General features: G+C 40.6%; 1 protein-coding gene across 24 annotated transcripts in view; it reads right to left on the bottom strand.

Annotated features, from left to right (window-relative positions):
- The window catches only part of CSNK1G1 (casein kinase 1 gamma 1), a 155,133-nt gene that overhangs the window by 24,504 nt on the left and 107,426 nt on the right, over positions 1–23,203 (bottom strand). For all 24 annotated transcript variants that reach the window (XR_015134733.1, XR_015134732.1, XR_015134734.1 and 21 more), the window contains 5 exons: positions 21,711–21,945; positions 13,655–13,740; positions 11,732–11,816; positions 11,295–11,443; positions 10,277–10,381 (listed from right to left, as the gene is read on the bottom strand). Coding sequence is in view for 20 of the 24 variants with exons in the window: in XM_086321475.1 (XP_086177601.1) it covers positions 10,277–10,381; positions 11,295–11,443; positions 11,732–11,816; positions 13,655–13,740; positions 21,711–21,945 (660 nt within the window). In the remaining 4 variants the exon portion in view is untranslated. The remainder of the gene's footprint in view (positions 1–10,276; positions 10,382–11,294; positions 11,444–11,731; positions 11,817–13,654; positions 13,741–21,710; positions 21,946–23,203) is intronic.

Genomic DNA, 23,203 nt, shown 5'->3' on the forward strand with positions numbered 1-23,203 from the left:
ATTGATGCTTTTGAACTGTGGTGTTGGAGAAGACTCTTGAGAGTCCCTTGACTGCAAGGAGATCAAACCAGTCAATCTTACAGGAAATCAGTCCTGAATATTCATTGGAAGGACTAATGCTGAAGCTGAAGCTCCAATACTTTCGCTATCTGATGCAAAGAACTGACTCCTTGGAAAAGACCCTGATGCTGGGAAAAACTGAAGGCAGGAAGAGAAGGGGATGTCAGAGGATGAGATAATTGGATGGCATCACTGACTCGAAGGACATGAGTTTGAACAAGCTCTGGGAATTGGTGATGGACAGAGAAGCCTGGCGTCCTGCAGTCCATGGGGTCACAAAGAGTCAGACATGACTAAGCTACTAAAGTTAACTGAACTGAACTGGGAGGTACTCTGGGTAATATAGAGACTTGAATAATGTCCACTTCTTGACATTCAAAGATTCTTAATTTAGCAGGTAACACACACATATGTAAATGACTTAAATACAGCACAAATTGCTGTTTAAAAAATAAACTAAATGCATAAGGAAGTTTAAAAAAAATAAAATAAAAAGCAATCAGAAGAGTCATTCAACAAAACCAATCTCTCTGCATTATTTCAAAGACAAAGGTCCACACAGAGTGTGTAAGTCCCCAAGGCACCAGCAGGAATCTCTAGTAGTGGGAATTCCTTGGGGTAATGCTTTAAACTCTTCAGCTGGGACTGTATTACCTGCGTGGAAATGCTTGGTTCACTATGTAGTAGGTGAACATAGAAACAAACAAAAAACAGCAACCGAGCAGAGCATAAATCAAAAGCAAAGCTACAAAAAACAGTTTACGGAAAACATGTAAGCCTAGTGTAAAAAGCTGAAACCACCCCTTTGCTAGGGCAGAGGAAGTGAACATCTTCAAACAACCACTTGGGAGGGATTCATGGACAGACAGTGGGAAGAACGATACTAATAGGAGGGCAAGAAAGTAGAGTCTGAGAACACCTCAGATAACCACCTCTGTCTACGGCTTTAATTATCTCAAATTTCTTTTGGTGATAAGGCAATTTTTCTAAAGCAGAAGGCAGGCAAATATCCCTCCTGTTGTAGTGAACAAACCACCAAATCTTATTTTTTCTTATATAGTTATTCTGAAAAATTAATTTTGATTCCATCTATAAAATGGATCTCATCCATTTTACTTTATGGCTCCTAAAATACTTTCAAAAGTTGCCTCCCATGTCAATCTTCTAGACTTCATTATATAATCACAGTCTTCAACTGTAATTAACAAAAATAGAGATTAAATAGTACCAAAAGGTTAGTAATGAATACACTAGATTACATTCTGTTTTACCACACTTTAAATATTTTAATGCAGCATGTTAAATATACTATATTATAAAGCTCATGAAACAGAACCAATTTTCCTATGCCAGACAGGGATTTTTACAGGCAACCTGTCAGCTGTACCAATAGTGAGTTCCTGATTTCTACAAACTTGATCAAATATCAGAGATATCAGAACATTACTGATAACAATCTGGAGGGGATTATTTCCAAGCCCAATACTATATAGGCCCATAGAGACAGCCATATCGATTCTGTGAAGTTCTGGGGAAAAAAAAAAATCACAAAAACTATCCTTAAAGGTTTGAAATTCTCTACTCACATCTTGTTTTATTCTTGCTCAAAATGGCATAATATACGTTCTGTATGGAATGATGATTTATCTAGGTAGGATTACTGCAGAGTCACCCTCCTACAAGGAGATGCCTCAGAACACAGGGTGTATACTGACATACACAGTCCTGAACAACACATACAGACAGAAGAAAACTTTTAGTATGTAATAGAGAATTAAGAGTGGAGGTGAGGGACTTCCTTGGTGGTCTAGTGGATTAAGAACCTACCTGCTGGACTTCCCTGGTGGTCCAGTGGTTAAGAACCCACCTGCCAGTGCAGGGGACAAAGGTTTGATCCCTGGCCTGGGAAGATTCCACATGCTGCAGAGTAACTAAGCCTGTGTGCCACACTCCTGAGCCCAGGCTCTGGAGTCTGCGAGTTACAGCTACTGAAGCCTGCACACTCTTGGCCTGTGAGCCACAACCACGGAGCTCAAGCACTACAACGACTGAAGCCTGTGTGCCTAGAGAGCCTGTGCTCCACAGCAAGGCAAGCCACCGCAATGAGAAGTCCACGCACTGCAACTACAGACGATGAAGACCCACCACAACCAAAAACAAAGTTAAATGAAGTATAAACATAAATAAGTAACATTAAAAACAACAAAAACAAAAAGAATCCGCCTGCCAATGCAAGGGACATGGGTTTGATCCCTGGTCTGAGAACTAAGATCCCACACGCCGAGGGGCAACCAGGCCCTGGGCTGCAACTAAGCCTGCAGGCTCTGTGCAACGAGAGAAGCCTCCACAGGGAGAAGCCTACACGCTGCAACTAGAGCAGCAACAAAGACCCGGCACAGCTGCAAATAAATAGATAACTACTCCAGTATGACCCTATTAAAAGAGAAAAAGAGCGAGCAGAGGTGAGCACAGAGACTATGTCACTGAAGGGGAGAAGCTGAGAAAAAGACTATTTCAGTTGTGCACTTGTTTCTTGCAATATCCCCTTGGAGTTTAGGTCCCAGCAATGAGGAGGGATGGCTCATTCTGCACTGAGCTCTGTGATGGAAGCAGGCAGGGCAAGAGCACAGTCTCCACACCTGAGCTCCCACTGGACAACAGGTAGCCAGTCAGGAAAACGCACATGGTCAGAAGCAGGCAAGAGATCTCTGCACAAACACATCTGCCCCTTAAACTAGGAAACGCTGAACCTCACTGAAAACCAGGCAGTACTCTGTGAAAGGAAAGGAACTGAGAATTTAACAGCTGCTTCTTTTTTTTTTTTAAGGCTACTGGACTTAAAGGAATTCATTTTATGAAGATCTCTGACCACCTACTTAGCAATCCAGCCTAACCTCCCCTTTGGAAAAGCTAAGCTTATGAGAAGCTTCATTCATTAAGCACCACAGCACTAAACCATGGTGTATTTTTCTAAGGCTATATATTCCTTAAGTCAAATGCCTTGGAGTCCAGTCACAAACAGAACAAATCCAAATTACACTTTTATTGGGGCATATCTTCTTCAGAATTCGATATGACTTTCTCTCCCTTAAACTTATGCTGCTCCTATAAAAATGAGTAAGTAGTATTTGAGCATTCAGTATCATCAGGGGTAGGACACTGTGTCTAGCAGAATTTAGTAATTCTCGGAAGTCAACATGACTCTTCAGTTTAGTTCAGTTCAGTCACTCAGTCGTGTCTGACTCTTTGCAACCCCATGGACTGATACGAGTCAGCTCTTCGCATTAGGTGTCCAAAGTATTGGAGTTTCAGCTTCAGCATTAGTCCTTCCAATGAATATTCAGGACTGATTTCCCTTAGGATAGAATGGTTGGATCTCCTTGCAGTCCAAGGGACTCTCAAGAGTCTTCTCTAACACCACAGTTCAAAGGCATCAATGCTTCAGTGCTCAGTTTTCTTTATAGACCAACTCTCACATCAATACATGACCACTGGAAAAACCATAGCCTTGACTAGACAGACCTTTGTTGGCAAAGTAATGTCTCTGCTTTTGAATATGCTGCCTAGGTTGGTCATAGCTTTCCTTCCAAGGAGCAAGTGTCTTTTAATTTCATGGCTGGAGTCACATCTGCAGTGATTTTGGAGCCTCCCAAAATAGTCTCTCACCGTTTCCATTGTTTTCCCATATATTTGCCAGGAAGTGATGGGACTGGATGCCATGATCTTAGTTTTCTGAATGTTGAGTTTTAAACCAACTTTTTAACTCTCCTCTTTCACTTTTATCAAGAGGCTCTTTAGTTCTTCTTCACTTTCTGCCATAAGGGTGGTATCATCTGCATATCTGAGGTTACTGATTTTTCTCTTGGCAATCTTGACCTCAGCTTGTGCTTCATCCAGCCCGGCATTCGCATGATGTACTCTGCATATAAGTTAAATAAGCAGGGTGACAATATACAGCCTTGATGTACTCCTGTCCCAATCTGGAACCAGTCTGTTGTTCCTTGTACGGTTCTAACTGTTACTTTGTGACCTGCATACAGAGTTCTCAGGAGGCAGGTCAGGTGGTCTGGTAATCCCATCTCTTTAAGAATTTTCCACAGTTTGTTGTGATCCACAGTCAATAAAGCAGAAGTAGATGTTTTTCTGGAACCCTCTTGCTTTTTTGATGATCCAATGGATGCTGGGAATTTGATCTCTGGCTCCTCTGCTTTTTCTAGAAAATCCAGCTTGAACATCTGGAAGTTCACGGTCTACGTATTGCTGAAGCCTGGCTTGGAGAATTTTGAGCATTACTTTGCTAGCGCGTGAGATGGATGCAATTATGCTGTAGTTTGAACATTCCTTGGCATTGCCTTTCTTTGGGATTGCAATGAAAACTGACCTTTTCTAGTCCTGTGGCCACTGCTGAGTTTTCCAAATTTGCTGGCACATTGAGTGCAGCACTTTCACAACATCATCTTTCAGGATCTGAAATAGCTCAACTGGAATTCCATCACCTCCACTAGCTTTGTTCGTAGTGATGTTTCCTAAGGCCCACTTGACTTTGCATTCCAGGATGTCTGGCTCTAGGTGGGTGATCACACCATTGTGATTATCTGGGTCATGAAGATCTTTTTTGTATAGTTCTTCTGTAACAGATCTGTTCTTCCTAACCTTTTAGCCCAAGGAGTCCTTCTTCAAATGCCTACAGAAAATCTACCAAATAAAAGGGATCTATGGGAGAAAAAGGAAACTATCAAAACTGCTGAACCACGGAAGTATATATTTGTGTAGCATCTACCTATGTAAGGACAGTCACAAGCTAAAAGCTCTGAAAGGATGTGTGCTGCTGCACGCACATGCCAGTCAATGCAATATGCTATATTTAGCACGTCGAACAAACACACTGCATAAAACCTTCAACAGTACCACACACTGCACGTTAGGAGAAGCTGTCTGGATACTGGCAGGACTTACTTCCTGATTGAATTTCATCAGCCAATCCAAGGGAAGCTTTGTCAGGTAGAAACAGGCAGAACTATTAAGTGTTTTCACTGTCTTCCTAATGAATGGTAATACTGAGTTCTTTAAGAAGAACCTGAGTCATGGCAAGACTGACTGACTTTAGAACTGATGAAGGACAAATACCCAGGGTAAAGTTACAGAAAGACTAACCCATTGGGACCCTTTTGAATGGATTTAGCTTTTAGAAATATTTATTCTACCCAAACTCATGATTTAATTACAATTCTCTAGCTGGGTAAGTTAACGTTCAAAGAAATTGTTCTTAAGCATCTGGTATTAAGATAGTTTTAAAATACAGATCCAAAAAAATAAATAAATAAAATAAAATACAGATCCAATACAGATGAGTTTAAATGCAGTTCTTTGGCCATCATGGTTAGGATCTATTACTGCATCTAGGAACCAAACAGTATTCAATTCAATTCAATATAACTACATTATAGACTAGCAAAGCAAAATTTCTCTAAAAAATTCCCAATGTGATGGAGGAAAACTAATACATTATCCTGAACTTGGTTTGCAGCAAAAGCCTGTTGTGCCTTTTTGGTTTTTCAGAAACATTTATTTGTTTATTTACGGCTGGGTCTTCGTTGCTGCGCCTGGGCTTTCTCTAGTTGTGGCAGACAGGGGGATACCTCTCTGTGGTAGCAGGAGGGGCTACGCTTTGTCACGGTGTGTGGGCTTCTCACTATGGTTGCTTCTCTTATTGTGGAACGAGGGCTCCAGGTATACAGGCTTCAGGAATTGGGGCGCCTGGGCTTAGCTGCTCCACGGCATGTGGAATCTTCCCAGACCAGGGATCAAAACTGTGTTCCCTACATTGGCAGGTGAATTCTTAACCATTAGATCACTATGGAAGATGGAAGTCGGTGACGTGTTTCTTTAAACCTTTCCCCTTGAGCACACAATCTAGCCCTACTCTGACTGCCAAACAAGGCAGAATGACTCCTGGTGGAAACAGAAAAAAGAAGAAAAAAAAGTTTAAAATTTCTTTTTCTTGGAAGGGTAAATAAAAATCTATATTTTAAACAAACATCTGATTTCATCTAAACTTCTCATCTGACAGATTAAATCTCATTTATCATTCAAATAATTATTTCTTGACTGCCTACTGTTCCAGACATTCTTTCAGGTGTTAGGGATATAGTAGTGAACAAAACAACAAAAATCTTTGTCCTTATAAGACTCACCATTTGTGGAAGCTGAGGCCCCCCAAATCTTAAATGTCCTATAGCCTAAGTCTCGGGATAAGCTAAAAGCAAGTTCTGAGCTTATCATCCTTCTTCTTCTACTCAAAGTAGATAACTAAACAAAGACTGCTAATCCCAGGCTCACTCCCCTACCACACAATTGATGGGCAGATTTATTCAGAATAAGCAGGCTCTTCAGGCATTACCATCAAAGTCATCTCCAAAGATCACTCAGGTTTTCTTCTGAGAGCCGTCCTCTCTGCCTGCTATCCACCTTCAGCTGGAAAGCACAGCACCAGCTCTGACTCACCCTTCTCCCTCAACCCTGCCTGACATGTGAGCTCCTAATTCTGACAGATTATTTCCCTGTGTTATTTTTCAATTGTATTTCACTTTTCACCACTACAGTCCACCGTTACCTCTCAAGGGAATTTACTGTCTTCACTGGTCTCCATACTGGCTGCTAGGTTATTATCACCTTACAAGTCAAAGGTTTCTAAAGCAAAGTTTTGCTCTAATCACTCTTCAGTTTGAAACCCTCTAGTACCTATTCTCTACTGAAATTAAATACTAACTCTTCAGCAGTCCCATATTTCAGGACATTTATCCAAAGGCTCCAATCTATTTTCCTAGCCTTGTCTCCTTTATTCACAGAATATATTTTAGCAAAATGGAACCAGATAATTCATTGTTGCTCATATTTTCTTTTTGCTTGGAATGCCTCTTTCATTTCCACCCAGTTCTTTCTTTCAAGAGCCTTTCAAGTGCAGCTTCTTTCATCAAATTCTTTGTCATGCTCAGACCAGACGAAAAGTCTCCTTCTTCCAATCCCTGGAGATAAATCATTCATTTTGCCTTGTGTTACAAGACATCTGGCTACCTGGCTTATCTGCTTGTCAGTTCCATTAGGACAAGGACTCCCTACATATTTTGGTATCTCCAGGACATACTTTTTCATAGAAAGTCTTCTGTTAGATTACTAAGTTAAAATTGCTTAAAAAAGGTTAGCTGTACCTAAAGTAAATACCTTCAATCTCTCTCAAGGAGAGATTTTACTTTCTTCTTTTGGTGATTTCAAAACTTGAAAAAAATTAGTCTTAAAAAAAAAAAAAAAAAAAGCATAAGGAAACAGCCCAAAAGATGGAACAAAAGCAATGAGACCACACACTAAGACACAGTGTAAAGGCTGAACAGACACTAGGAATCCATTTACCCACAGTGCACAGTGCAGAGGGAATCCTACCCAGCAAGAATTCAGAATTCTGCTGGAAAGGACGTACAAAACGTGCACTGATGTGGGACATTTCTTAGCAGCCATGGATATGAAAAACCCTAAAAGAAAAAAAAAAAAATCACGCGAGCATTCAAGACTCAACTCTACAAAAGGAAGGTTCCTGCATCGTACATGACATCTCTGAATTACATATTCTGGTTTAATGACCTTTCACTTAAAAGTACACTGAAATTCACTGTACTTTTTACTCAGACACGAGGTATGACCTCATATTCCATCCTGGCAATGTAGGTTTTCAACCATCTCTTTTACCTATACCTTTAAAATTCATTTAAAAGAGCAGCGTTAATTATGAATTCACTGAAGCAGAAATGACAAGGGGAACTAAAAGAAATACATATTTTAGTTTTCAAATATTCTAAAAACACAAGCAGGCAGATATGTTATGTCTTCACTGACTATTTAACATTTTTAAATTTCTTTCATACCTTTACCATTTAAATGTATTTTTCATTATAAGGTAACATAATTTCATTATAGTATAGTTTGGAAAAACATTACCCACAGTACTATGACTTCCAACCATAAGCCTCTTAATATTTTGGTATTATCTCCTCCAATTGTGGAGAAGGAACTGGCAACCCACTCCAGTATTCTTGCCTAGAGAATCCTGTGGACAGAGGAGCCTTGTGGGCTTCTGTCCATAGGGTCGCACAGAGTCGGACACGACTAGACTCAGCATGCATCCATGCATTGGAGAAGGAAATGGCAGCCCACTCCAGTATTCTTGCCTGGAGAATCCCAGGGACGGAGGAGCCTGGTGGGCTGCCATCTATGGGGTCACACAGAGTCGGACACGACTGAAGCGACTTAGCAACAGCAGCAGCCTCCAACTGACTTCCTCATTTTCTTTTCCCCTAAAGGGAATCATGAGGTATTTCTAATTTTGTACTGTGACTTCTTTACTATACAACCATAAAACCTTTTCAGGTTGCTACAAGTTTTCCCAAATATTTTTTTAAGTGGCTAGACAATATTCCACTGAATAAATACATTATAATTCATCTTATTACAACCCAGTTTATTTGATAAAAGATTTGAGCAGATCTGTAACCATTCTCTTATAATTGGATATGTGGATCATTTCTAAAACTCTGCTAGAAATGGCATTGTGGCAGTTTATCTTGAATCGTTTTATTATAATTGAGTCTAAGAAGTAAAATTATTCTTTCAGAGAGGTTTATAACTTTATCAAATTACTTTCTAGGGAATTTGTAACAATTTGCAAAGTCAAGAGCAATGTGTAAGAATGTCAGTTGAACTGTGCACTCTACACGCTTTAATTTTTATTATTATTGTTTTAAAAAAAAAGCTTTTTTGGCTATACTGGGCAACATGTGGGATCCTAGTTCCCTGAGCAGGGACTGAACCTGTGCCCCCTGCATTGGGAGCTCAGAGTCTCAACCAGTGGATCACCAGGAAAGTTCAATATTTTCAAAAAGAGCAGTAGGGGAGAACTGCAGAAGTCAACAGTACTCTGCTGTCAGATCACAAGTTAGTCAAACAGAACCACTAGCCAAGTACCCTGATTAAAGTCTGTAACTCTAGACCCAACTAGTAGGCACAGTTCGCTAAATCTCATCTTTTTTGCCAACCTACTCTCTCCTTAATCCACCAATACGTAGAATTCTTTCCTTTCTATGTTTTTTCTTACCCCAAAACGCCACACATTTTGCCAAAAGTATGTACTTAGTGGTGAGCCTATCTGTATCTGTGTACGTATCCACTGTATGTATGTATGTATGTGCATGTGTATATACCTCAATATAGTACTTTTTTTGTTTTTGTTTTGTTTTGGAGGGGGCACCTGGAGTCTACACACTATTTTTAACCTCCATACTTTCACAGGTACATCTGTGAGAGAAGTGACTTTTGCATTTTATTGTAAAAATGTCTGTAAATATAAAACAGTGAAGTCAGGGATAAAGGTAAACAAGCTAATTTGATAGGTGATAATGATTATGTGTGTGTATCTGTTTATTATTCAGTGCTTCTTTATTTACTGAGGTACTGATTTTTCTCTTAACAATATATATGTCATAAGGATTTATCATATTTACTTCCCAATCAGTCATCCCTTTCTTTAATGCTGTCAAATTTGATTTTTTTTTTTTTTTGGTGGTTTGCCTCCTCTGTCTTTAGGTTAAGAGAAACCTCTCATTTAACCACTAATTTCCCAAACCATGAACACTGAAGGACAGATGACGCTGCCTTCTCTGGAATGGTCTAAAGCAAAGTTGTGTCTTTACTACAGGCCCAAATCCTGGCAGGCTATAAAATTAACCTGGACACAAGGTCAGAGGTGGGGTAGAGGTGCCAGTTCATACCTACATCAGCTGGAAGTCCAAATTACCCACCCTTCTTAATCACCAAGGAAAAACCAGCTGGGGTGAGAGCTCCACATTGGACTACAGGTGAGACCCAAGATGGGTTACCTGCCTATCCATCCAGTGTCTTTGGAACTGTGGCAAACTGTCCCTTTCAGCCAACAGATCCTGACAGGTCCAGCTTCTCTAGTGTGGATGCTTCAGGTAAGACATCTGGCCACATCTCAGCGGCCTTACACAACCCTGAGGGATGCTAGAGTGCTGCACCACGACTGTGAGTAACAAAGCCCTCTGTCTTTCATTTTAGTACATACACTTAAGCAGAGAAGCTAATGAATTTGGGTTCTAATATTAGTCATGAAGAAGTGGGATTTCTGAAATAATAAAGGCCCAAGACATACCTGATTTCGTAGAGGCTGTTGTGATGGCCGATCCCTGTGTGTGTGGCTTTCTCGAGTTATGGCAGATGCACCAGAATCTACATGAACTGACCCTACTGGAGTGGGCTGGAAAAATGCAACAACAAGTCAATTGGGGAGAATAGGTCCAAATACTCTGCAAAGGACAGCATCATTCTAACAGAATAGTAGTCATTATTATTACTATTATCATTACACGAAGGCCAGTTTCAAACCTTGCCTTCTCAGTTTGCTTATCTACAAAAGGGAGACAGTTTGGTCCTCAACAGTTCATTGGAGAGGAGCCCGTCTTCGAAAAGAATAAGAACATCCCACAATGACAACTGTTAGCATTCCCTCAAGTCCTTGGACCGTAGACTATAAGAGCAAATTCAGAAGCTTCCTCAGGCATTGGGCTCCAGTCCAACAGAAGTCAGGTACCTTAACAGTTTATGGAGTACCAGCTCCTGGATCATTCAAACTAAATTTCTTCTTAAAAACTGACTTGGGACTTGTCTGGTGCTTAAGAATCTGCTTGTCAATTCAGGGGACACGGGCTCAATCCCCGGTCTGGGAACTAAGATCCCGCATACGGTGGGGCAACTAAGTCCTTGCAGCACAACTTTGAGCCCGTGTGCCCTGAAGCTAGTGCTCCACAACAAGAGGAGTCACTGCAATAAGACGCCCGTGCATTGCAACGGAGAGTAGCTCCCGCTCTCCACAACTAGAGAAAGCCTGCGCACAGCAAGAAGACCCAGCACAGCCAAAAATAAATAAAGAATTTTTAAAAACCTGACTTAAATTCTGGTATCTTAGGTCATAGCGGTCATAATCTTAAAAACACAGCAGGAGTAACTCCTTCACTGCTCTAGTGAGAGCAATCTATGGCATCTCCCTGAAAAGGCTGGTAAATGGAAAGTCTACAAAGGACTGCTTTTTCCCCACAGATGCAGGCAGAAAGTCTGGCAAGGGGTGAGACAGTGCTGGTCTGAGGGGAGCAGGGGAGAAAGAAGATACTTACAATAGGCCTCCCAACCCAATCATACGCGTAGTCAAAGGTGTAGCCTTTCCTTTCAAAGAGGTCTGTGAAGAGCGTCCGTAAATACTCATAGTCAGGTTTTTCAAAGAAGTCTAATCGCCTGACATATCGCAGGTAGGTTGCCATCTCCTCTGTTAGGAAAGAGGTTAAAGGCCATGCTCGTTAGCTGAATGCTTCCCGTGGGGAGAAGCTCTGGACCAGGCAAGGAGTACCTGCACAGACTATATCTGCTACTGATGTGTTTTTTGTTTCATGGATCAAATAAAAGTGATAAAAATCTATCTTGATTTAAATAACAATAAGAGGAAATGTAAATTTTTTTGGAGAGGACCCTTATCTAGAGATACTAAGACAGGCATGGTTTCCACCTTGTTCAAGGCTCCAGTGGCACCGGCTGGAGGGTCCTGTTGGCATCCTACCTGGGAAGTTTTCACAGAGAACTTCAATGGGAGTATTCCTTTTGGTGTCACCAATTTTTTGATATCTTTCTTTTAAGGTATCAGCCTGTAGAGAATAAAGAGAAAAAGTCACTTGGAAAGAGGTGCTAAGTATGGGAGGTCCGATATGTCTGGGGACATTATGACTGTTTTCACTCAAACTGTCAGGGTTTATTAGATCATCTCAATGTTTTTCTGATACTGACAAATAAGAAATGTACTAGAGATGATACATTCAGACATGCACAGAACATCTGCTGTTCTGGAAAGCTTTACTGGCAAATATATTTAGTAGTCTCAGATAAACACCGTCAAATGTAATGGCATGAGGGACTAGGATAAAAAAATAAATTCAAAACTGTAACAGCTTAGTAATGTCCCATGGGCACTAGGGTTCAAATGCGATTCAACCTTCTCATTCTTTGATCAGCTCTAGATAAGATTAAAAATATTGCTAATCCATATGAGTGTACTTATGGCTGATTCCTGTTGATGTATGACAGAAAGCCAGAAAATTCTGTAGAGTGATCACCTTCAATTAAAAAAAAAAAAAAATATTGCTAATCCAAATGGGGGCAAGCAGAAAACGTTAGCTATAATACAGGCGTGGCTAACAGACAGGTTTGCTATATGTCAGTGGCTCAAAGTAGCCAAGTCTGGCTTGCTTAAGACTGCAGACAGAGGGCTTGTGGAGCGTGGACCAATAATGTGGTCTCAAGGGATCTGCATGAGGGTCTACCTAGCCTGCTGACCCAGCTTTAAGCAATTATGTTTTGAAGTTATGCTGGGGACATTTTAAATCTACAACTACCCTAAAATGATTCATGGGTCATGAGAAAATTTCAAGCAATTAATAATACAAGAATGCATTGCTTGGCTGTATGATGAGCAGATAGGATGTGAAACTCTATTTGACAACTATCAATATCAGTGAGAAGGTATGCAACTAGGAGAAGACCATGGAAGAGACGTTAGGAGAGGAATTTAAAGGGAAAGAAATAAAATCCTCCCAAAGGAGGGAATAAAAGCCTCACTTTTCAGCACAAATGTCCAAGAAATCACAGCAAAATGAATCCTTCAGGCCTCTGGGAGGGAGGGAGGGACCATATGGTACCCAAAGCTACTGATAAAGTTTCTTTCTATACTAACGTACTGAAGTAAATTACAACTCAAACAAGTCTTGCATTTAGCTATCTAATGGGTCTTAGAATGGGTAAGAAGCTCACCATTTCCTAGTCCAGGCAGCTAGAGGCACAGGGTAATCATTACCATGGTTGTAACTATAATTAATAGCTAACCCTGACACAAATGCACTGTACTGACACCTACCTAAGGAAGGGTATTTAAACTACTCATTTCACAAGGAACGGCCATTGTACGCATAGGCATTTATTCAATAGAACACTTGAACAGCAATATTAAACCTGGAGTTTTGTTTAGTTCAGGTGGGTTCTTGGCCTATACAGGACAAACACGTATTTCCCAGTTCCTGTTACGGGTACACCTAACCCTGCTGGCCTTGTGTAAAATGTGTAGAAGCTGCTGTCAGCAATCTGTTCCATAAATTCCCTAACGCACTGGGAGCACTATTCCTGCTACACGGTGGTAGTGAAGAAGGAGTATCAACACAGAGAGAAAAGCAGCACTGGCAAGGCTGGGAGGGGATGAGGCAAGAAATTACAAACACAAGGAAGAAGGCTTCAGAAGGGGAAGAAGACAAATGTGGGGAAAACAGAGCTTCCCAAGCCCAGGTGAGTATTTACATTACAGACTAATGTAGTTCCTGCCTTGCATCTCTGGAGCCGATTGTCCCCTCTGTGCTTCTTATAGCATCAAGTCAGCCACCCCTTTCATTATCAGCTAAGTATTTCAGCAAAGCCCTCCACTAAGCACTTCCAAGGATACCTTGAGTCCTTGCCAGGGAAGGCTGCCTCGAAGGAAATACATGAACATATGGCCCAGGGCTTCCAAATCATCGCGCCGGCTCTGCTCTAAAAGGGAAGACAGATCACACATTATGTTTGCAGTTATTAAATCAGAAAGGGGTGCAAACCCAAGTAATCCCTTCAAAAACCTGTCTGCTCTGGAAAGGCTCTGCTTACTAATCCTCTGTATAACTAAATCAGGGGTGGTATTTTAGATCAAAACCAAAAACAGCGTGTACTTCCTTTGCTTAGATCTGTTACTGGCAAGTAAATACCAAGTGAAAAGAGCAAGTCTAAACTAAAACCCGGTCCAAATCACTGAACAGTGAGTACTACTCACTCGATGCTGTCACCTTCCTGAAAGTAAGATACTTCCTGAAAGTAAGAAATAACAAATGTTATTTCTAGTGCATGGGCTACAATTGCTCTTTGGTTACCATTGTGAAAAGTGAGCAGCAGATGGAGTAGCTGAGGCTGTTAAAACAGTCCTTCTGGCTAGGCCTGCAAAGACACAAGCTGCAGAATGCCTAGCATACGTGTGTGTGTGTGTTAGTTGCTCAGTCATGTCCTATTCTTTGCGACCCCATGGACTGTAGCTTGCCAGGTTCCTCTGTCCATGGGATTTCCTTGTGTGTGTGTGTGTGTGTGTGTGTGTGTGTACGTTACTTGTTCAGTCATGTCTGACTTTTTGCAACCCCACGAAATGTAGCTCACCAGGCTCCTCTGTCCATGGGACTTCCCAGGCAAGAATACTGAAGTGAGTCACCATTCCCTTCTCCAGGGGATCTTCCCAACCCAGGGATCAAACCCAGGTCTCTCACATTGCAGGCAGATTCTCTACTATCTGAGCCACCAGAGAAGCCCAGTATACATGCCTAGTGCTTTTTATTCTATTGACATAATCCTTAGCTCCATTCCATTTGTACCACAGCCGCCTTAAGAAAGATGTATTACTAAGGTGCCCTTTATGGGCACATAAACCAGTATCCTTGCATTCAGTGAGCTTAGAATGTAAAACAAGTTGCTGGATTTTGCTTTCTTTTCTTTAAATTGGGAAGATAAGGATGATAAAGAACTGCAGAATAGTTAATTTAAAAACTGTAACTACATCTCGGAAAACATCCTATACATCTTTGGCTGTCAGGCAACAGAAGTAGCACATTCTTCCACTTTTAATTTGCCAATTATAATTCATCTCAGACATTTTATGTGTTTATTTTTCAGAATCAAGTCCGGGGCTTTATCAAAAGAAATGAGAGATATAAAAATAAGAGACTACCTTCAACTTGACTTTTGTCTTCTTTGTGTAGAAAGTAAAACCCAACAGAATCAGGGAGGCAGGAAAAGCTTCTCAGGTAACTCAAAATACAAAAGCACAATACTTTCACTGCCGCCTCTATCATAGGAAATTTGCATGGAAAAGAGTGAATAGTACTCTACAGTGTAGATGAAGAAGGAGGAGGTTTTCGCAAGTTAGGTCACTTAATGGGAAGGGCAGCGCCCTGACAAGAGAGATAAAGTTGAGCTGATATACAGCAATCGAAATAATCCTTGAAAGAATGAAGACAAACAGCAAGGCCACCAGAAGCTTCTGGCTACAGATGTTGTTAACCGATTCTGTTAACAGAACCTAAAGATACACAAAAAGAGAAAGAACAGGCAGGGTGAATCGGGGCCTCCCACAAGCAGGGCAGACAGAGAAACCACACCCTGCAGGTTCTCACACTGTATCAAACCTACTCATCTCCTCTATTTTTACATCTACTTCCTGTAAGGAGGCCCCTTTAATAAAAAAAAAAAAAAAATCCAGGGACAAATGGTTGTATTTTAGCTGGTTGGGCACTAGAGGGCGAAACTCCCCACATTTTGAGTAATTGTACAACAGAAATAAGCCCAACTTTTCTTCACAGCAAAATCCATTATAAAATGAGATTAAAAAAAAAAAAATTAACCCCCCTAAAATATACTAAATACATTTAAACTCACCAGAATGAGTAATAAAATAACTTCAAATATTGAAAATCACACACAAAAAAGCTGTGGGATATGGGATGGTAAGAAAAATAATGGTTCCTAAGTCAGGTTATCTAGGTCTTGGCCTATTCCTTTCCATTAGTTTATTAATGTATGCAAAATCAAGCATGGCCAAGTCACCTTTTTGGCCTCAATTTCCTCATATGAAAATGAAATGATTGATTTAGATACTATGAACAGTCATTTTCCACCTCTAAAATTCAAAGATAATCTATGATAACTTAAACCATCATGCTTGTGCTTAGTTGCATCTGACTCTTTGCCACCTCGTGGACTGTAACTCACCAGTCTTCTCTGTCCACGGGATTTCCCAGGCAAGAATACTGGAGTGGGTTGCCATTTCCTCCTTCAGGGAATCTTCCCAACCTAGATATCGAACCCATGGTTCCTACATTGGCAGGTGGATTCTTTTATGACTGAGCCATCTGGGAAGCCCCAGTTTAAATCATAAACATCTTTTAAAAAATGAGAATGAAAAACGGAGCCAGGCTTTATTTCCATATTTCTTTGAATACTCCACATTTGTTCAATTCAGTATTTCCTGATGCCCTTGTTTTTTCATGAAGGTTATTTTTATTTTCAAAGAAGAAAGGTTTCAATACCAGTGAGATCTGGAGGACACAAATTAATCCACATCATGAAGGCTTCATCCACATTATATTCATCCATATCATAAAGGGCCACCCAAGACGGACGGGTCATGGTGCAGAGGTCTGACAAAACATGGTCCACTGGAGACGGGAATGGCAAACCACTTCAGTATTCTTGCCTTGAGAACCCCATGAACAGTATGAAAAGGCAAAAAGATAGGACACTGAAACATGAACTCCCCAGGTCGGTAGGTGCCCAATATGATACCAGAGATCAGTGGAGAAATAACTCCAGAAAGAATGAAAGGACGGAGCCAAAGCAAAAACAACACCCGGCTGTGGATGTGACTGGTGATGGAAGTAAAGTCCGATGTTGTAAAGAGCAATGTTGCATAGGAACTTGGAATGTTAGGTCCATCAATCAAGGCAAATTGGAAGTAGTCAAACAAGAGATGGCAAGAGTGAACATTAACATTTTAGAAATCAGAGAACTAAAACAGACTGGATTGGGTGAATTTAACTCAGATGACCATTATATCTACTACTGTGGGCAAGAATCCCTTAGAAGAAAGGGAGTAGCCATCATAGCAACAAGAGAATCTGAAATGTAGTACCTGGATGCAATCTCAAAAATGACAGAATGATCTCTGTTCGTTTCCAAGGCAAACCATTCAATATCATAGTAATCCAAGTCTATGCCCCGACAAGCAATGCTGAAGAAGCCAAAGTGGAACAGTTCTATGAAGACCTACAAGACCTTCTAGAACTAACACCCAAAAAAGATGTCCTTTTTATTATAGGGGACTGGAATGCAAAAGTAGGAAGTCAGGAAAAACCTGGAGTAACAGGCAAATCTGGCTGTGGAGTACAGAATGAAGCAGGGCACAGGCGAATAGAGTTTTGCCAAGAGAATGCACTGGTCATAGCAAATACCCTCTTCCAACAACATAAGAGAAGACTCTACACATGGGCATCACCAGAGAGGCCAATACCAAAATCAGATTGCTTATATTCTTTGCAGCCAAAGATGGAGAAGCTCTGTACAGTCAGTGAAAACAAGACTGGGAGCTGACTGTGGCACAGACCATGAACTCTTTATTGCCAAATCCAGACTTAAACTGAAGAAGGTAGGGAAAACCACTAGACCATTCAGGTATGACCTAAATGAAATCCCTGACAATTATACAGTGGAAGTGAGAAATAGATTTAAGGGATTAGATCTGATAGAGTGCCAGAAGAACTATGGATGGAGGTTCGTGACATTGTACAGGAGACAGGGAGCAAGACCATCCAAATGGTTGTCTGAGGAGGCCTTACAAATAGCTGTGAATAGAAGAGAAGCGAAGGGCAAAGGAGAAAAGGAAAGATATACCCATTTGAATGCAGAGTTCCAAAGAATAGCAAGGAGAGATAAGAAAGCCTTCCTCAGTGATCAGTGCAAAGAAATAGAGGAAAACAATAGAATAGGAAAGGCTAGAGATCTCTTCAAGAAAATCAGAGATACCAAGGGAACATTTCATGAAAAGATGGGCTCGATATAGGACAGACATGGTATGGACCTAACAGAAGCAGAAGATATTAAGAAGAGGTGGCAAGAATACACAGAAGAACTGTACACAAAGGATCTTCATGACCCAGATAACCACGATAGTGTGATCACTCACAGAGAGCCAGACATCCTGGAATGCAAAGTCAAGTGGGCCTTAGGAAACATCACTGCGAACACAGCTAGTAGAGGTGATGGAATTCCAGTTGAGCTATTTCAAATCCTAAAAGATGATGCTGTGAAAGTGCTGCACTCAATATGCCAGCAAATTTGGAAAACTCAGCAGTGGCCACAGGACTGGAAAAGGTCAGTGTTCATTCCAATCCCAAAGAAAGGCAATGCCAAAGAATGCTCAAACTACTGCACAAATGTACTCATCTCACACGCTAGTAAAATAATGCTCAAAATTCTTCCAGCCAGGCTTCAACAGTTCGTGAACCATGAACTTCCAGATGTTCAAGCTGGATTTAGAAAAGGCAGAGGAACCAGAGATCAAATTGCCAACATATGCTGGATCATCGAAAAAGCACCAGAGTTCCAGAAAAACATTTACTTCTGCTTTATTGACTATGCCAAAGCCTTTAACTGTGTGGACCACAACAAACTGTGGAAAATTCTGAAAGAGATGGGAATACCAGACCGCCTGACCTGCCTCCTGAGAAATCTGTATGCAGGTCAGGAAGCAACAGTCAGAACTGGACATGGAACAACAGACTGGTTCCAAATCAGGAAAGGAATGTGTCAAGGCTTTATACTGTCAGCCTGCTTATTTAACTTATACACAGAGTACATCACGTGAAACGCGAGCCTAGATGAAGGACAGCTGGAGTCAAGATTGCCGGGAGAAATATCAATAACTTCAGATATGCAGATGACACCACCCTTGTGGCAGAAAGCAACCAAGAACTGAAAAGGCTCTTGATGAGTGAAAAAGTTGGCTTAAAACTCAATATTCTGAAAACTAAGATCATGGTATCTGGTCCCACCACTTTATAGCAAATAGATGGAGAAACAGTGGAAACAGTGAGAGACTTTATTTTTGGGGGGGCTCCAAAATTACTGCAGATGGTGACTGCAGCCATGAAATTAAAAGACGCTTGCTCCTTGGAAGAAAAGTTATCACCAACCTAGACTGCATATTAAAAAGCAGAGATATTACTTTGCCAACAAAGGTCTGTCTAGTCAAAGCTATGGTTTTTCCAGTAGTCATGTATGGATGTGAGAGTTGGTCTATAAAGAAAGCTGAGTGCCGAAGAATTGATGCTTTTGAACTGTGGTGTGGGAGAAGATCTTGAGAGTCCCTTGGACTGCAAGGAGATCCAACCAGTCCATCCTAAAGGAAATCAGTCCTGAATATTCACTGGAAGGACTGATGCTGAAGCTGAAACTCCAATACTTTGGCCCACTGATGCAAAGAGCTGACTCATTTAAAAAGACCCTGATGCTGGGAAAGATTGAAGGCGGGAGGAGAAGGGGATGACAGAGGATGAGATGGTTGGATGGCATCACCGACTCCGTGGACATGAGTTTGGGTAAACTCTGGGGGTTGGCAATGGACAGGGAGGCCTGGCGTGCTGCAGTCCATGGGTCGCAAAGAGTTGGACACGACTGAGTGACTGAACTGAACTGAACTGATAAAGGGTTCCTTTCAACCAGTCAGAAAGATGTGCTTGGTTTACCTGCATTGCAAGCTTGATTTTAGGTCAGATATATTTCGTTGAGGGAAAGGAGCCAGATGACCCAGTGTCCTCACCCTAACTTCAAATATTAAGGAATATAAAATGGGCAGGTTTAATCAGTGGGAAGGTGAGTAATCTAATGCAGTAATGTCAGGTTTAGTGCTTCCCTTGTTTGTGCCATCGCAAAATTAACAGGCAATTCTCTTCAGTTCAATTGGAAAAGATACTTCTTTTTTCCATTACAACATAAAAGAAGCTACACATTTGAAAACCAATAGGATTACAGTTCCTACAGAAACCTCTCTGAGTTTGAGACCATGGCCAGAGAGTTTAAAGGGCATGTGACAACCACCTATATGTATTCTCTATAATGGGGACATTACAGACAAATATGGTGACAGGCTGGATCTGACCTGAAAAAAAACCCTGGAACTCAGGAAGTCCACATGTGGAGCTAAATTTAAAAATTCCAGCAGAAACAGCTACACCGAGAGATAAAGGAACCCAGTCTGATGACAGTAGATGCTTAAAACATATTTTGTTGAATAAATGGTAACTACCATTATACAGTCTTTAGTATTATTAAGCAATATCCTAAACAGTTTATATGCATTATCTCACAGAACCCTATGCTATAAGGTACTATTAACATAAACATTTCAAGGCAGATGAGATAACTGATGGTGAAAGAGGAAGGTTATTGGCCCATACAAGTTTATTTTAAAGAGCCTGAATTTACATCCCCTTTTCTTAACTATTACATTGTACCTTAAACAAACAACACGGAATACATATTTCTTATCTGTTCTTGCTTTTCCTGATAAGAATAAAAAAATCAGAACACAAATGCTGAGCCCAGGAAGCAGACATCAGAACAACTTCCAGACTGTCAGTGAAACCAAACGATCATGACTTTACTATGTACCACAGTCTTTCTCTTTGTGAAAAGGAAGGAAGAAGGGAATTCTGAGCACTCTGCAACAGAACCATGTTACATGTTATCACTCATTCAACCTGCAACACATCCTTGTGAAATATTACTCTATTTTTACAGGTCAGTTTCAGGGACAAGTTTTGGACAAGTTTGATACTTGTCCAAAGTGTCACCAATAAAAAGTGGCAGAGAACCTTCCAGTCTAATTTTAAACTATTATATTTAGTTATGTGAGAATATCCAGGTAGTTAGCAAAAAAATCCTGACAGCATTCATTTCAACTTAGGTTATATCACACTACTTGGTAATGTCATTTTTATTCTTCACTAGAATCCTCACCTGAATCTCTGAGTAGTGTACTCAATGAAGCAACTTTGTAGGTGCTTACATTAGTCTTTAAAATACTTATTGTGTAAATAGTTCATTAATATTTAAACACCTTATATAATGAGCTGTATCTAGGAGTCTAATACTCTGTTTATATGTCTACTCTCTAGAGTGGTGATTTTCAAACATATCTTTTCAATCACCTTAGTACCTTTTCTTCACATAGAATCTTCCATGAAAGCCCAATATATAAAACAGACAAAAAGGGAAGCTTTCCTGGAGAAGCTGCTGAGGGCCCAGAGTCCTACCAACTAAGCCTTCCCACTGTTCCTTAGGCTTCTCTCACAAATACTCTCTCTGGACTAGTCTCTCTAACATGGAAGGCCTTCTGTCTTGACTAGAGCTTTTAGCAATATTTGTCCAAATTGTCTATCATGAGGAAAAAAAACTCAAGACTCATGGAAAAGCAAATTATTTTCAATGAATATAAGACATAGGCTTTTCCTGGAAAAATGAGTCACGGAACTATGCACAGAGAACAGAAGCCTGGTCCATGTTTTAATGAAGTACCCTTCTCCAAAGATCAGCCTGATGGCCTTTTCAGGTTATATAGGGCGCCATGTATATGTAGCTATCAAACTCATCTCTAAACTTACCAAGATGCTATCACCTTAATTCAGTCATTAAAGTATCCACACTGCTGAAAAAATAGCACTAGGAAACAAAGAATTAAAAATCCTTAAGCTGTCAACAGGATACTGAGAAAGTCACTGACTCACCATCTTAATTTCTCAAGTATAAACATCACTTACCCTGTGAAGCAATAAGAATCACAAGTTGTAATGCACAGTGGGTACAAAAGTGTTTTGGGAATAAAAAGGTGTTTTAACAACCTGCCTCTTTCTTGGAGCTGAAAATAAACACACCTTTGCCAAGATGCGTGTTGATAGACATGTATCTTGCTGTTCCAGTTAAACTTTTGTGTTCCCTATAAGGTATATGTTTTTTGGTTTCAGGGTCAATGTATTCCTTGGCCAGTCCAAAGTCTATAATGTGTATAACATGCTCTTTCTTATTGCCTTGTCGACCGATCAGGAAGTTCTCTGGCTTGACATCTCGGTAGATGAGATTCTTTGAGTGGACGTACTCCATTCGGGAAAGCTAAAAGAGAGAATGACAGTGATACAAATACTACTCTGAAGAAGCTTATTACAAAAATACTCCAAAACGTTTCCTTTTATCAGCTCAAAGTTGTAATTACTGAAATTAAAACTTATTTCTTCACCACCCAGAGTCACTTTACTCCTGTAAATCAGAACGTATTTTCTGATACTAATACATACATGACAAATATGAAGATAAAAGAGAGAAGAATAGTATGGTTCAGCTAAAGTGATAGTATACGGTTTTACTTCACGTGACAACTTGCAAATGGTGAACAGAATTAATGTTTTTATGTTACTGCAGAAGGAAAGCATTTGAGAGGCAAGAATCACTCCCAGGCAGGAAACAATGTGGTGGTGGCCTCTGAGGACAGATGCTGCTGCCTCCTTCACTTCCTGCCCACACCTTCCTATACGCTGTCTCTTTGTTGCAGAAATAAGGAAAGGGAGGCCCAGAGAAGCTGACTGAACTAATATCACAGAGCTAACTAACGGCGGAGGTAGGAGCATAGTTTTTATGAGAAAGTAAACACAGTCCCAAATAAAACATGTTTTCAAATTTCATTAAGTTCATTTCTACCTTTAAATCATTTCTGCTTAGTATAGAAAGGGAGCTTGAGCATTTGAACTTTTTTCTAAAGTCAAGATCAGTTTTCTAACATTTCCAAGTCTTTTTTTTTTTTCATTTCCAAGTCTTTAAAGTGGGTGAGACCATCACCATTTCAGACTCACAGAGATGCATCTACATCCTTGTGCAGAGGGGCTGACAATCTTCTCAAAGCAACTGTCTTAACTGTTCCTTAAACTGGTATTGGTGTGGGATTTGGTAGGTGCTGAGAGACACAGCCTTAGCTGTGTTGGTCTCTGTGAGAACTAGAGGCCAGAGACCTAAGGCAGGTTCTTGGTCAACTCTGAAATCTGATTCTAGGGCAGTGGGTTATATTTTCCATCTCTTCTTGGATGCGATGGTAAGGAAAGAGAGAGGATGTGACAAAACTTTACAGTCATGTGTTTAAAACCTATAAATACAACCACCAAGAAGTTACCTGCATTTGAGCAACTGTCGCCGAATCACCCTCTTTCTCCCTGTATACCACCTGTGCTTCAGTTAAGGGCAGAGTATTGCTCCAAGGTGCAAACTCTTAAAATAGAGCAAACGGCAAATACAGTGTGACTTCTTGGGTTAACCCTTTTTGCCCCAGCCAGCTGTCTACAATGCCACCAAGCCAGGAAATGTGCATTCACAAGGTGTCACC

This window comes from Bos grunniens, chromosome 10 (genome assembly GCF_055505025.1).
Source record: "Bos grunniens cultivar Pamir isolate PY7600 chromosome 10, Bosgru_T2T1.0, whole genome shotgun sequence".
Classification (NCBI taxonomy): domain Eukaryota; kingdom Metazoa; phylum Chordata; class Mammalia; order Artiodactyla; family Bovidae; genus Bos; species Bos grunniens.